The 14,957-nt window shown below is 34.3% G+C and overlaps 1 protein-coding gene across 1 annotated transcript; it reads right to left on the bottom strand.

Moving 5' to 3' along the window:
- Positions 1–1,738: 1,738 nt before the first annotated feature.
- LOC129909296 (nudC domain-containing protein 1) lies at positions 1,739–13,467 on the bottom strand. The gene is made up of 3 exons (XM_055986375.1): positions 12,389–13,467; positions 12,129–12,330; positions 1,739–2,256 (listed from the first exon to the last, which is right to left on the bottom strand). The coding sequence occupies exons 1-3, from the start codon at positions 13,370–13,372 to the stop codon at positions 1,772–1,774; spliced, it is 1,671 nt and encodes a 556-aa protein (XP_055842350.1). The 5' UTR covers positions 13,373–13,467; the 3' UTR covers positions 1,739–1,771.
- Between the last annotated feature and the right edge of the window lie 1,490 nt (positions 13,468–14,957).

Here is a 14,957-nt window from a genome sequence, read left to right as displayed (position 1 = left end):
TTTAATCTCAAATACAATTTTGTGATAGACTGGGGATGAAAGCAAAGTTCTGTACCCATTTTAAAACTAATTTCACATCCGTTTATTTTCAAAGTATGATAAGTCCAAAAGCGTTTTTATTTTTTATCTTTTGAACTATCGCTCCAAAAATTAAAAACGGAACGGTAATTTATACCTAGGCAAAAGTTCTACAGAATATATTTTTTATAAATTTTGCTACCAACATCAAAAGAAAATAGAGCGTTTTTTTCTTCTCCTGTAAAATTTAAAATCATGGACTTATCATGTTTTGAAAATAAATGATTCAATTATGATGCATAGTGGTGTTAGTAAGAGAGGGGTAAATCTGCCGAAAAATCCAGATCTATAAAATTGATCTAAGATTAAAAAATAAATCAATTTTGTTTGGCCAAACGAAAGCAAAAATAATCAAAATCAGTTTTTTGGCAGATCTAAATCAAAAAATGAATTGATTTTTTTACCAAACGAAAACCCCATAACTGGCGATTGAAAAATCAGGGGTCGAATTACGGCATACGTTCGTTAACGTAAGGTTGGTATGTGTCCCTATCTTTGTCTACTAATTAAATAGAGACACAAATAGTAAAAACGTTGACGAATGATCGCAATTGTATGCTGTAGTTCGACCCCAGGGCTAATAGAATTTCGTTAAATTCAAATATCTAAAAGCAAGACCACCTGGAAAGGTATGCGCTAGCGGTTCGTGTAATTTTATGAAAAAAACTGACACGTAAACGTTCCTGGGTGGAACTTTTTTGTCACAGTCATGTATATTTTAAATCAAAATCGTTAGATCCGATAAAAAAAAAAAAAAACTTTTTCCATTTTTGTCTTATGGCAAGTACCTACATATGTATCGTTAATTTTGTTCCTAAACAAAATTTCCAATTTTCCTCTAGGGAGTCACTAAAAACCCTTAACTAGAAAATTTGAAGTAAGATGCATCTATTGAGTATGACCGTTATAGTATCAGTATCAAAAAATTCAGACATGTAGAACTTTATATGTTTCTACAGTTAACCGGTCTACAGTGGCCCTATTTTATAAAACGGTTATCCTTTAAACTACTTCGTTATCGTTCAAACGCTGCGATAAACGTTTTGTTTCAACGATTTTCGTTAATCTTTACGACTATCATTTGAATCGTTTGAATTTTGTTTTCGTTTAGGTTTAATAATATTGTTGCGTCTGCCGTTAGAATGCATGTGAGCCTCAAAAAAATATTATTTTCGGTTTAGTTTGGCCAAACGACTTTCTCGTTTTGCATATTCGCTCTTTGTCGTGACTATCGTTTACTTCATTATATTTTACCTGCGGCTCGTTTCGTGGAGAAAAACGGGAGCTAACACCTCGATAACAATTTAGTAAAATGCTAAAGCCATTTTAGTAAATATCAGTCTGCTTAGCCAAAAATCAGTTTGCTTTTGGCTTAGTAAATTACTAAAAATGTTTTGGCATAAATTACTAAATCGTTTAAAATTTTGCGCTAAAGATTTTTAAGTAACTATACTTGGCTCAATAAATGGAAGTTTTATTTTGTAGTACTGCTGCAGTTTTGTTTTTATGAAATCGAGGAGGTTTATTTATTTTACAAATACTGACTAGTCTCTTAGCTTGTTCCAACATTGAAAAGACCAAAATTTCCATATCTTTTAAATTTTTTTTCACAAAATCGACAAGGTTACTGGACTAGTTTCTATTAAAGTAAAATGTATGCTTCGATTGTTAACAAAACCAAACAAACAAGGCTTCAGTTTATTTGCAAAAATAGAACACATTTCTCTGTCAATAATGTAATAACACAACTATGCGTCGAAATACCCAAAACCTCACCAGTATCCTCCAACGTTATCAAATGTTGTTTTCCCAAACTCACTTGTGAACCACAACGATTTCTCAGACCATCAGCAGTATCATTATTTGATTTGTATAGAAAAACATGACGATGTGATTCACAAATAACTGCATAACTCAAATCCGGAGCACAATCCATGAATTTTTTTTGTTGCTTTGATGCTTGGACATAGCCAAAAGCATGTAAATTACCTTCATGCCTGAAACCCCATTCGGAGGTTTTATTGGGATTGTATTGCTGCAACCACAAGCAAGTGTCTACATCTTGCCGAGTAGCTAAAGCTAATGGAAAACCAGGTCTAAGGTTGGTTGAGAATAGCGGTGGGCTGTTGTCGAGGAGAATTTGATGTGTTGCAGTTTTTGATCCTAGATGAAGACGTTCTGGAAAGAAATGGAACAAAGAATTGATTTTAACGGGATTTTAAGAGATCTGTGTTGCTTATTTAAATTCAAATTAATAAATATGAGTAAGTTAAAAAATATATTATGAAAAATATAAACAGTAAAAAATACTACAACAGTTTGTCAACTAGGATGTTATTGAGTGCTATGGACATTGTGGGGCCTTGGAAGAAGTATACAGTTGTGCCGATAGGAAATGTGAAGAATACGGTAAATCCAGCAGAATTTCGCCCGGTAAACATGCTTAAGACAGAAAGTAAAATGTTGGAAACAATTTTTCATAAACCATCATAAAGCTTTTTGGAATCCAACAACTGCTTGAGTGACTACCAGTGAGGATTTCAAAAACAACACAGCTGCGAGTCGCTTTTAAATCTGGTTGGGACACAGTTGGAAACCGAAGTATATGAATTTTATGTAGTTGCGGTTTATTTGGACCTTCAAAGAGTATTCGAGACCATTGACCGAGACATACTATTTCAGAAACTGAGAAGATATGGTATTGCAGGAGTAGAACTCGAATGGTTTAGGAGTTACCTATCAAAAAGAACTCAAAATAGAAAAGTAGCGAACGAAATTTCTGAAAGTATAGAAGTGAGACTGGGAGTACCTCAAGGTGCAGTTCTGGGAACGCTTCTTTTCATCATTTACATCAATGATCCAAAGAATTAGAAATAGATTATGGCCAAGTTGTACAATACAAATTTATAGTGATCACGAGGAAAATAAAACACAGCCAATATTTAAAAAAAAAAATTTATGTCGAATTCCAATGAACCAAAAATTCAACCTGCAGTCGACTTGCAGTCGTAACTTTTTCCTTAAATGAATTCCAATGAAAAAAATTCGCTACTTTTTTCCGAAGAATCGATAATTTTTAAATCTCTTTTTTGAAACGGATTTACACAGATATTTACACACACTACAATTTTGCCAAATGAAAAACTTCAAACAAAACTAAAATTTTGTAAAGAAATGAAGAACCTGAGCCAATTTTTGCATATTTGTGAAATATATGTAAATCAATTTTAGTGAACAAAATATACAAATTTTACCTTGTTTTGTTCTTAATATGAAGTTTTGCATATATTGTTTTGTTTTTTATTGGTCACTTGGACACAAATACAATCATAAAAAGAGATCGCTACCTTTTTTTAATTTCCTAAACAGCCAAAAATTATCGACTTTAGTAGCGATTTTAGTAGCGAGTGCAAGTGGTTATAAGGAATCCGACATTAATCGCATATGTAAAATCTAATTATAAATGATTTCTTTCTTCGTGACCTTTTTTGTTATAAATTTAAAATCTCCTACGTGGGCTTGAGGTCAATTTTGTTACTTATGTATCTTAAGCTTTAGTCGACGTTTCGGTTGTGATTACAACCTTCTTCAGGACTAATGTTCGATTGAAACGTCTTTTTTAAGACTTCAATAATTGAATTTTTAAATATTATAAAAATAAAAAGAACATCAATCTGCAATTAAATTCTTAAGAAACCTCCTAAAATTTTTTACGCTCAAACATTAGTCCTGAAGAAGGTTGTAATCACAACCGAAACGTCGAGGAAAGCTTAAGATATATAAGTAACAAAATTAACCTCAAGCCCACGTAGGAGATTATTAAAATCTAATCATAGTTAATTACACTGGTCGGCAAAAAAACAAAAAAAGTCGGGAGCAAGAACTCTGTAAGGTGATTTTAATAAACTTGAGTGTGCTGAATTCAAAACAGTTTACAGATTTTTTTTCATCACGTCTAGTTTTCGAGCCATGCTCATCACAATTTTAGCTATAAAGTCCCAAAAACTAATTTTAAATGAAATGTGACATTTGACATTTGATCTAAAAATATTATTATATATATTATTATATATAGTCGAAAACAGAAATTTACTTCAAATCTGCAAAAAAAAATTTAACGGTGATGAAATTCAACGCCAAAAGTACCACAAAAACGCGTTTTTGACCTGTTAATATTTAAATATTTCGAAAACTTGACGTGCCAGTGAAATTTTGACTTCAGATTCGGAATCAGCATACAAAAGTCCTATAGAAAAGTATGGTTTGGTTCAAGCTCCATTTTCGTTGCCGACCAGTGTTATTAGTCTTTAAGTTTTTTCCTTACATAAGTTTTTTTAAATAAAATATTGTAAATAATAGCTAATAGGCCAGTCATTATGTCGGAAAAAACGGCTTAGAAATGCAAAATGAGCGAGGAAGCTAAATTTTGGATATGTTGTAGAGGATGCTTAAAAAAGCTTAACCAAGATTTCCTATGAGCTTTTTCCGCCATTTTGAAAAAAGGATAAAATTGGTTTTTTGACAATAACTCGGCTATCTGACGAGATGCGAAAATTTTACAAGGAGCTTTTTTGTAGCTTTTAACGAGTTCTACAATTCATGCATACACATTTTTTGTCTATCATAAACCGTTTTCGAGATATCGATTAAAAAAGTCAAAAATTTAGGACATGCCATTTGTTTTTTGACATTATCTATTTTTTGGTGATGAATATCGAAAAAATTATTAACATAAAATTTGTAGACCTTATTCAGACCTACAATTTCGTACTTTTATTTTTTTTTTTGGACAAAAATTACGACCTCCAGCTGGCCGCAAAGTCGCCAAGCAAACCGCTCGTTCGGTTGTAAAAAAAAAATTATTCATTTTTTTTTTAAATGTTTATATTATTATATCAGTAACACATACATACATACATAAATGTATGTATTTATTTAGTAAATACATAATGAGAAGAAAATGGTAATGGTTTTTTTAACCCCAGTTTTATTAACCCAAATTTTGTAAATACAGTATACCGGCTCTTTGTGTTTGCAATTTGCTTCAATCTCTATATTATTTTATTTATCAAAATTGCAAACCGCAACTCATTAAACTTTTTTGAAAAAAATCATAACTTTACATATCCAAGATTTGTATGTATGAGCATTTAGGTATGTGAAGAAGATGCCTCTTTATTAGGGGTGGGTGATTAGAAAGATATACAGAATTTTATTGCTCTATTAAGGAGCATTGTTTTAGAAGCAGGTATCAATTAGCTGTGGGAAAATCCCATGCTACTTAATGATTGTCTTATTGTTTCATTCATGCGTTTTTAATTTTTGAAATTACTCAACCCTTTCTTATCACCATTTTTTGGGAATATCATAAAAATTGTGCAGGTCAGATTAGCATGTAATCGTACCTCCCCGCAATAAAAATTTAAATATATAAAGTATGTACTTATACCTGTGGTTTTCTGAATGGAGTTGAAGCTAAATTTTAAGCTATTTTTATAAGAAAACTTAGGTTTTTTTGTTTTGAAAAATCAATGTCTTCATCAATAATAGTTTGTGGCCGATAGTGGAAAGAAGTGTACAGTTGAAAAAAAAGAGTAATTTTATAAAAAGTTTTTAAAAATAAATATACAAATATTGTGACAACTGCATTTTTTAATGCAAAATATTGAGAAAGTGAGTTTTGTAAGAAAGTTGAACTTACGAAAAAAATAGTGCTGTGTTACACTTAAGGAGCGAAATTTTCAGAAAAATATATGGACTGTGATTTTAAGAATAAAAAAAGTGATTTTTAGAATAAAAAAAAAGTGATTTTAAGAATAAAATAAAGTGATTTTGAGAATTAAAAAAAGTGATTTAGAATAAAAAAAGTGATGATAAATAAAAAAGAGTGATTTTAAAAATAAAATAAAGTGATTTTAAGAATAAAAAAAAAGTGATTTTAAGAATAAAGTGATTTCATAACAAAAAAAAGTGATTTTAAGAATAAAATAAAGTGATTTTAAGAATAAAAAAAGTGATTTCAAAAATAAAAAAAAGTGATTTTAAGGATAAAATAAAGTGATTTTAAGAATTAAAAAAAGCTATTTTAAGAATTTATTTGTTGTGAATGTGCATGTTGTGAATAAAAACTCATCATCAAAAGCAGAACTGGATAATTTTTTTACTGTGTCTGTTTGGTAAGTTATTTGTTTTTAAATAAATAATTTTTACAAATATATTTCTTACAATATTTTTTTCTTTAGTTATATATTTTGATTATTATTAATATTAAGATAAAAATCTTGAATATAACTTGAAATGGATAGCAATTTTTCAAAAACTCAAAATAAAGGCAAGGGAAGGAAGAATGTATCTAGTCAGCTTGATGAAGATTTTAACAGGGCTCGAAATGAAGAAGGTTTTAAAAGAAAAGTTGATATCAGTAGTAGTTGCATTGTAGGAGCTTTTTGTCAAAACAGTGATATTTTTAAAGGAATTTATAAGAATACACAATGCACGAGTAACTCTGTAATGGCATTATGTATGTCTAAGCTTATATCCGTAACGGCCTGGAACACTGATATTATAAATAAAGTTCTTAGAAATGGGCACAATCTGCATATTCAATCTGTTTCCACTTTCTCCGAACGTTTTGGCAATGAGCCACCATCATCTTTTTATTTAGCGGCAGATGAAGTCCTTCAGCATTTTTCTGTGGAAAATACAAAATTTCACGTCGAATATAAATTGGATCCTTTTCATGGGTATATTGATGAAACAGACTGGTTTTATAATGAATTAGATCGCTTTTTTTCCGTTGAGGTGTTTGGTGTTTTGACAGTTTCTAATTTATCGGTTGCAATTGGTAGGAAAGACAATGTATTTTGGTTGTTTGATCCTCACAGTAGAGATGATAATCTTAACTTAGTTCAAAATGGTGTAGCTATTCTTTGTAGGTTTCAAAGTATTCAAAATCTTGTTAAAGCGATTAAGACATCTTTATGTACAAACGAAAAGTATCTATTTAGTATCACGCCTTTACAAATAGAGTTTGAGACATTTTCCGAAAATCAAAGTTGCTTTATTTGTACGAAACTGTTAATTGACGATGTTTATGTAGCTAAAAAAAAAGCTGTTCGAACTCTTTTAGCGTTGAGTGAGAAAAGAGGGTGTTTGGACCATAAGCTCATGCTACAAACTGTTGATTCTGTGAGTGTACATAGTGCGTGTTATAAGAAATATGCTAACGAAAGACTCGCGTCGTTTGCTTCTCGTCGAAGCAAATCAATTTCGCAAGAACCTCAATCTGAATCTATCCCCGAACCCGAACAACAACAGCATATCGAAAATCGTTTTGATTTTAAAAGTAAATGCTTGTTTTGTGGAGTAGCGATTTCCGATCAAAAAAAAAAACCGCTGAATAGACGGAAAACAATTCATGCGGTTCGAGAAAAATCTATGAAAGATAAAGTTCTACAATATCTGAATAGGCGTGATGATAAATTTGCCGCTTTAATTGTCGAGCGTGTTTGCTCAGTACCTGATCTAGTAGCAGAGGGAGCTCGCTACCATCAAGAATGCATTTTTTCTGTGTACCACTCGCTACCTGAGGATGAGGCTAAAAAAGGTAACAAAGTAGAAGAGGCAATGAAGGGGATTTACTCGTTCCTGAAAGAAAATTCGGACGAATGTCAGTTTTCTATGAATGAATTAATGAGTCAAATAAGCGGAAATTTTGTTCCGGACATCAGAACAGTTAAAACACATTTACTTGCTAAATATGGAGAAGAAATTCTGATTAACGAAAAACAAGGGCGAGATTGTGTCGTTTGTTTCCGAAACACCGGATTCAAAATTCTTTCAGAGAAATGGTACGAGGAAAAAAAGAAGGACTCTCGCGATGAAAGACTCCGAGTTATTCGCGAAGCCGCTGCGATAGTCCGAGAGGACATAAGAGGTGTCGTTTACGATAAAAACAATTACCCTCCCTCGGATGCGTTTGTAAGAAATGTAGAAGCCGCTGTTCCGGAATCTTTAAAGGTTTTTCTATCAACAATAATAACGAAAGATAAACGTGGTGTACTGGAATCGTGGAATAAAAAATGCACATCGATAGCTCACGCAATAATTTCGGCTGTGCGTCCTCGATCTTTTTTCTCTCCGCTGCTGATCGGTGTTGGAACTTTTCTGTATAAGAAATTCGGTTCCAAGAGTCTCATCAACATATTATCGGCAATGGGGTTCTGTGCATCATATCGAGAAATAACGATTTTTGAAAATTCGTGTATTCATCGAGCTGAATGCCAAATTCTGGAGAATTCGTTTAGTCAATTTGTATTTGACAATGCAGATTTCAATATTAACACCCTTGACGGCCATGGAACGTTTCATGCAATGGGAGGAATACATTGCGTGACTCCCTTCACGGCTATTCAACGTGAGAAAGAAATTCCGCGTATTGTTGAGATTAAATCTGCCTCAGAAGTTTCACAATTGGGCATGATTCCTGTACTATGTTACAGTAAACACAAATTGGCAGGCTTACAGTCTGTAACTGTCACGGAAGACCTCCGCCAACTTTTGATCGACATTTTACCAACGTTACCAGATTTAATTTGGCTGTACGGAAAATGGAGTTGCTCCCCTAGAATTCCAGGATGGAATGGATTTATGGAAAGTGTTACAGCAAATATGCAATACGATCGCTCAAAAGTTATATGCCTTCCATTTATAAACGCGCCGCCATCGGATTACGATACGATCTTCACATCGCTTCTCGAAGCTATCCAAAACAGTAAACGCTGTAAACAAAAAACCACCTTCGTCACATTTGATCAGCCCTTATACTGGAAAGCTCGCGATATCGTGGGGGCTGCTAGTCCAACATCGGAATTAAGAAACGTCGTAGTAAGACTCGGTGGATTTCATCTATTGATGTCGTTTATGGGAACGATTGGTGCGATCATGGCGGGAAGTGGGATCGAAGAGCTTCTCAAGTTGATCTATGCCGAAAATTGTGTCGAAAAAATACTTTCCGGTCATGCATATGCACGAGCTGTCCGCGCGCACATTTTGGCTCACGCAGCTTTGTCAAAAATTGTGCTGGATTCGTTGGAATTCGACGAAAGGGAACGTGATGAACTCGATAACTACTGCGAAGATGTTTTCAATCGGCCGACTGTCATGACTGCCGCAGAAAACAACGAAGTGAAAAACGTATACGAAAAATTTAAAAAAGCATTGATTGACATTGAAAACCAAGGTCCGACAGCAAAGCTTTGGGTACAGTACCACCGAATGGTTTCTCTGATGAAAAACTTCCTGGAGGCAGAAAGATCCGGTAATTGGGAACTTCATCTCGTAACCATACAAAAAATGCTTCCGTTTTTTCACGCAAGCGGTCACTTCTTGTATGCGAAGTCTTCTCATTTATACTTGCAGGACATGCGAGCATTGCATGAAAAAATACCCAAACAAGATTACTTAAAGTTCACTAGACGTGGATACTTTACGATTCGTCGCACGGACAAATTTTGGTCTGGAATTATGTCAGACATGACGATAGAGCAGACGCTTATGCGATCCATGAAAACAACAGGTGGACTAACTCAAGGACGGGGAATTACGGACAGCACAATAGCATCTTGGACTTTGGGCATGGTTCAGCTTCAAAACATTTGTGAGCAAATTGAAAACTTTTCCGGAGTATCTTGTTCCACAGTTGAACAGCACATAGACATGAGACCTTCGCGGATTTCTCGAGACAATTCTGACACTGAGAAACTGGACATGTGGCTGGCAGGTCACAACCCTTTTCCTCAAAAAAAAGAATTGATGTCAATTGGGACAGGGGTTATTGCAAACAAAGACATTAATTGCCATCTTGCATATGAAGTTGGTTGTGACATGATAACTAAAATTATAGGAGTAGATTACGCGTCGTTATCATTTAAGAGGAAGGATAAAGTGATTCCTATATCGGCAGTAACTACAAGCATTCAAATCGACGAATCTCCAGTTCCGATCAATCCACTATTACTTTTTCAAAGAATGTGCATCGCGAAAAATTCCGAGACTGACCTTAAACATTTTCTGGCATACGAGCTTGCTCCGTTCCCGTTATCGTTGTTCACCGAAGAAGGAATGAGGAAAGGAACAAAGTCAATACTATACAATGCTTTCGAACCTTTGACAGAAATAGTACAACTTGGTGATAGACATCACCACATAATCGACGGTGGATTCCTTCTCCATAAAGTCGTTTGGGGTCGAATCGAAACATTTGACCTCATATGCAAAAAATACGTCAGATATGTACAACAGAACTTCGGAGAAAATGTAACGATTATATTTGACGGTTATCCGACTGATATGAGACTCTCCGGAACCAAAACTTCGGAAAGAATGCGACGTTCTAGAAAAAACCAATCGCCAGAGTTCATATTTGATGAATCAACTACTCCAAAAGTTAGCCAGGAGAAGTTTCTTGCAAGGGATCAAAACAAAAACAAATTGATACAAATGCTTTCCCGTTATTTTACGAATACCGGAATAAAAGTAGAGCAAGCTTTTGAAGACGCAGATACAATCATTGTGACCACGGCAATTGAAAAAGCGTCAAATCATGACTCAGTGGAAATAGTTGGCGAAGATATCGATCTTCTGGTTTTACTTACTGGACTTGCACAGGATAAAAAAAATATATTTTTCCGCAAACCAGCAAAAGGAAATACGCCATCAAAGCTGTACTCCCAGAGCAGTTTCAAGCACGGTAAGTCAGTTCTTGAGAATATTCTTTTTATTCACGCTTTTAGCGGTTGCGATACGACATCGTCGTTTTACAACATGGGAAAACTTAAATTTATTAACACTCTCGAGAAGCATCCGGAACTAAGGTCATCGATAGAACTATTCAAACAAAAAAAGGTCGATCCGGATGCCTTAACTTGCGCAGGAGAGCAATTCCTAATTGCCCTATATGGCGGTGATAAGCAAGAAAAATCAATAAATATTTTGCGATTCCATCGTTTCGCAAAATCAATGCATATAAATAAAACGAATCACCTAACACTACTCCCACCAACGAGCAGCGCTGTCCGCCAGCACATATTCCGAACATATCTGCAGGTGCAAACCTGGCTCGGGTTTTTTAAAGATCCTCAGGAATGGGGTTGGCGACAAACTAATCACGGACTTGAACCAATTACCAGCACAGCCGAACCCGCACCTCCTGAACTTTTAAAACTTATTTCGTGCAAATGCAAAGGGAATTGTGGGGCTTCTTGTGGGTGTAGGAAAGCAGGAATTAGTTGCTCAGTTATTTGTCTGCATTGTAGTGGGCAATCATGCAATAACGTCACCAGAGTCGACATTTCGTTTGATGACGACGATGACAGAGATGATGATGACTATGCTTCGTACATATCAGCATCATTTCCAATGATTCAACCTATTTCACAAGTTGAGGAGTGTACGGACAACAAAGATCTTCAACCGGGACCATCAAAGCGACAAAAAAAATGAAAAAACGTCCACCCTTCGTTTTCTTGAGTAAAAAAAAAAAAATTCATTTAATAAATTCCCGCTGGAGTTCGTAATTTTTGTCCAAAAAAAAAAATAAAAGCACGAAATTGTAGGTCTGAATAAGGTCTACAAATTTTATGTTAATAATTTTTTCGATATTCACCACCAAAAAATAGATAATGTCAAAAAACAAATGGCATGTCCTAAATTTTTGACTTTTTTAATCGATATCTCGAAAACGGTTCATGATAGACAAAAAATGTGTATGCATGAATTGTAGAACTCGTTAAAAGCTACAAAAAAGCTCCTTGTAAAATTTTCGCATCTCGTCAGATAGCCGAGTTATTGTCAAAAAACCAATTTTATCCTTTTTTTCAAAATGGCGGAAAAAGCTCATAGGAAATCTTGGTCGAAAACTTCAAGTTAAGCTTTTTTAAGCATCCTCTACAACATATCCAAAATTTAGCTTCCTCGCTCATTTTGCATTTCCAAATGTATATAATGACTGGCCTATAAAGCTAAATAAAGAATCAAATCAAAAAAATTACCAATTTTAATTTCATTGTCCTGTGTTCCCATTGGAAAATCACAATCCTCAATTGGTGCTTCTAGATTTGGAATTGGTTGGTTTTCTAAAGGAATGTTTGTTTCATTGCTTTCCAAGGCTTCTGGTGGTCCTCCTTCAACCAAATAAGGCCAAACTGTAGACGAATCTTCTTTAACTAAAGTGATTTGGAGAATTTTATCTTTCTAGAAAAATAAGGCAAATTAAAAATTGGAATACGAATGGCAAAGTGTTTGCATTTACCGTTGTCCAAGTTGTAAGAGACTCATCAACCATGGAAAACAAAGTTTGGTCCAGCAAACAATTTCCATTGCATTCGACTTTCAGACTATTTTTTGACGATTTTATTTTATAATCTGGGTCTTCACTTTCAGACCTAAAATTGACTGTAATGTCATCATCGGTTTGAGTCCAAGTGTAAGTACAATCCCCGTTTTGTTCTTTAGGACTCGACTCCACATCGACAACAGACCCAGTTTCTGATTTGAATTTCAAAGGTCTATTAGATGACATGACTATACACTCGGCTTTTGGCTCAAAAGCACAATAGTAAAGTGACCCTTTGCCTTCTACAATATCGTGGATCTCAAAAGTCCACGGATCTTTTTCGTGCTGCTCGAGAGTAGCCCAGTGCATATTCAAACAATGGGAAAATTCATCTTTAGCAATGCGTACCAAGGCACAACTGATGACTTTCTTCCCATTGACCATATCCAATCGACTATCAAAGAGAGCAAAGTTTCGTTCCCCACTAGAAATAGTGAAGGAAGCTATTTTCTTCCATTCAGCTGATTTTTGGCGATCGCCAGTGTCAATTATATACAATTCCTGTACACCATCGCATAATACAGCGAATTTTTCTGATATAAGTTTAATAGAACAATTGTAATCTCCACCAACACGTTGATGAACAATTGGAATACGAAAAACTGGTACCAATGATTTTGGTCTACCATTATTTTCATCATATGAACATTTAATAATTTCATGATGATGGTTAACATAATAAGAAGATACACGATCCCATGGATCAGAAATTAGAAGATTTTGCAAGGAAAACAATTCGGCATGAAGATACGAATATTGATCATCGGAGGGAGTTGCTCGCAGAGGAGGAACTATTAAATCTTGACGTATAATTGGAATACTATCGAGGGATAGTTTATAGCCATCGAAATTATTGCGAATTAAATTGCGATCTTGTCGTAAATCTACTAATTTTGGCATGGTTTTTGATATATTTAAAAAAATTTTTTTGAGAAACGTTTGGTGTTTTGTGGAAGAAGCGGTGTTTTGTGAGTTGCCAAAGTCAAATTGTCAACAAAACATGACGTTTGAAGTTTTGACGTTTTTTGTTATATTTTTTTTGTATAATAGTGAATGCATCCAGTGCTTTGTAATATGTTTTATACAAAAAGTAATGATACGTTTACATCGGCAAAATTTTAATAAACCGTTATGTTTGCTTTGTTCCTTCGGGAGGTGGCAGAGTACTACTAGTAGTTTACAATACTCTGTCCAACAAAAATTGTCAGTACAGGTACGATAGGACGTTTGCATCTCACTCTGCATCATGTTTCACAGCGATGCCGCACTTTGCATAAAAATGTTTCAAGTTTGATCGAAAAAGTACCAGCGTTACCCCTTTGTTGGTAGAATTCATTTTCCACACCACCAAGGTGTAATAAAGTCATGGTATAAGAAGACAAAAGGTATGATCATTAGAGTCGCAATTTTACAAAATGGAGTAATAAGGTTTTTACGTTTAATTTACCAAAGTCAAAAGCAACAATAATTCCCAAGACAAATTTGTTTACAACAACAATTTCAATAGGCAGCTGTCAAAAACTTAAGAAGCCATTCTTAAGTTTTGACAGTTCTCGATACAGACTTTTTTTTCTAATGATCATACCTTCTCTTTTTAAACCATGTAATAAAGTAACTTTTTACAATTTACTTATTCAAGAAACATTCCGACGCAACACGTCCGCCTAAAGATTTTCCATGAAAGTCCATTGCGGCGCATGTTCAAATGTTAACATTAATTGTTTTCCAAACAAACGAAAAACAGATAGCCACCAACCACACGACAACACTTACGTCTTTTTTACGTTTTAAAAGCTTAAAAAAAAGCATTAATCCTTTAAGCTCTTTCACAAAAACAATAGAAAAAGGGAGTATTTTATGCAGGAAGTTTTCCAATGGTAACTCTTATGTATTGTGAATGTTTTTAATACTACCTTGTTGAATGAGTTTCAATCTGTCACCGCCTCACCGCTCACTAGAGATGAGCTAAGTCGTGATTTTTCAATCACAGGTATACCTGTGACTGTGATTTTGAATTCACAGTGATTGTAACCTGTGATTTTTAATCGTGATTTCAATTTTTTTTTATGAAAATCCCAAAAAAAACAAAAAAAATTACGCGTAGCATTATTAACGTTTGTATTTTCCAATATACACATTTCTTTACTATTTTTCACGTAGGAAGTACTAAAGAAGCTCTAACAAGATTGTATTTGAAACAATGGAGCTGATTTTACGAGGAAAACTCCTATTTTAAGCAAACAAATCCGCGATTTACCAAAGCCATCCGTGATTATACTGGGGAAAACATTATTTTGTCTAAGCGACTCTTGATTTTACGGGAGAAATTTATAATTTCACGGGAAAAGTAACGTTGAAAACCCTTATTTTAATCAGGGCAACCTGCGATTTCACAGCAAATATTCGCGGGCAAACCGTGATTCTTCTGGAGCCATATGTGATTGTAAGGGGTAAACAAAACATTAATTTTACCGAACGTGCGTGA

This window comes from Episyrphus balteatus, chromosome 2, assembly GCF_945859705.1.
Source record: "Episyrphus balteatus chromosome 2, idEpiBalt1.1, whole genome shotgun sequence".
Classification (NCBI taxonomy): domain Eukaryota; kingdom Metazoa; phylum Arthropoda; class Insecta; order Diptera; family Syrphidae; genus Episyrphus; species Episyrphus balteatus.
This window is presented reverse-complemented; position numbering and strand designations above follow the sequence as displayed.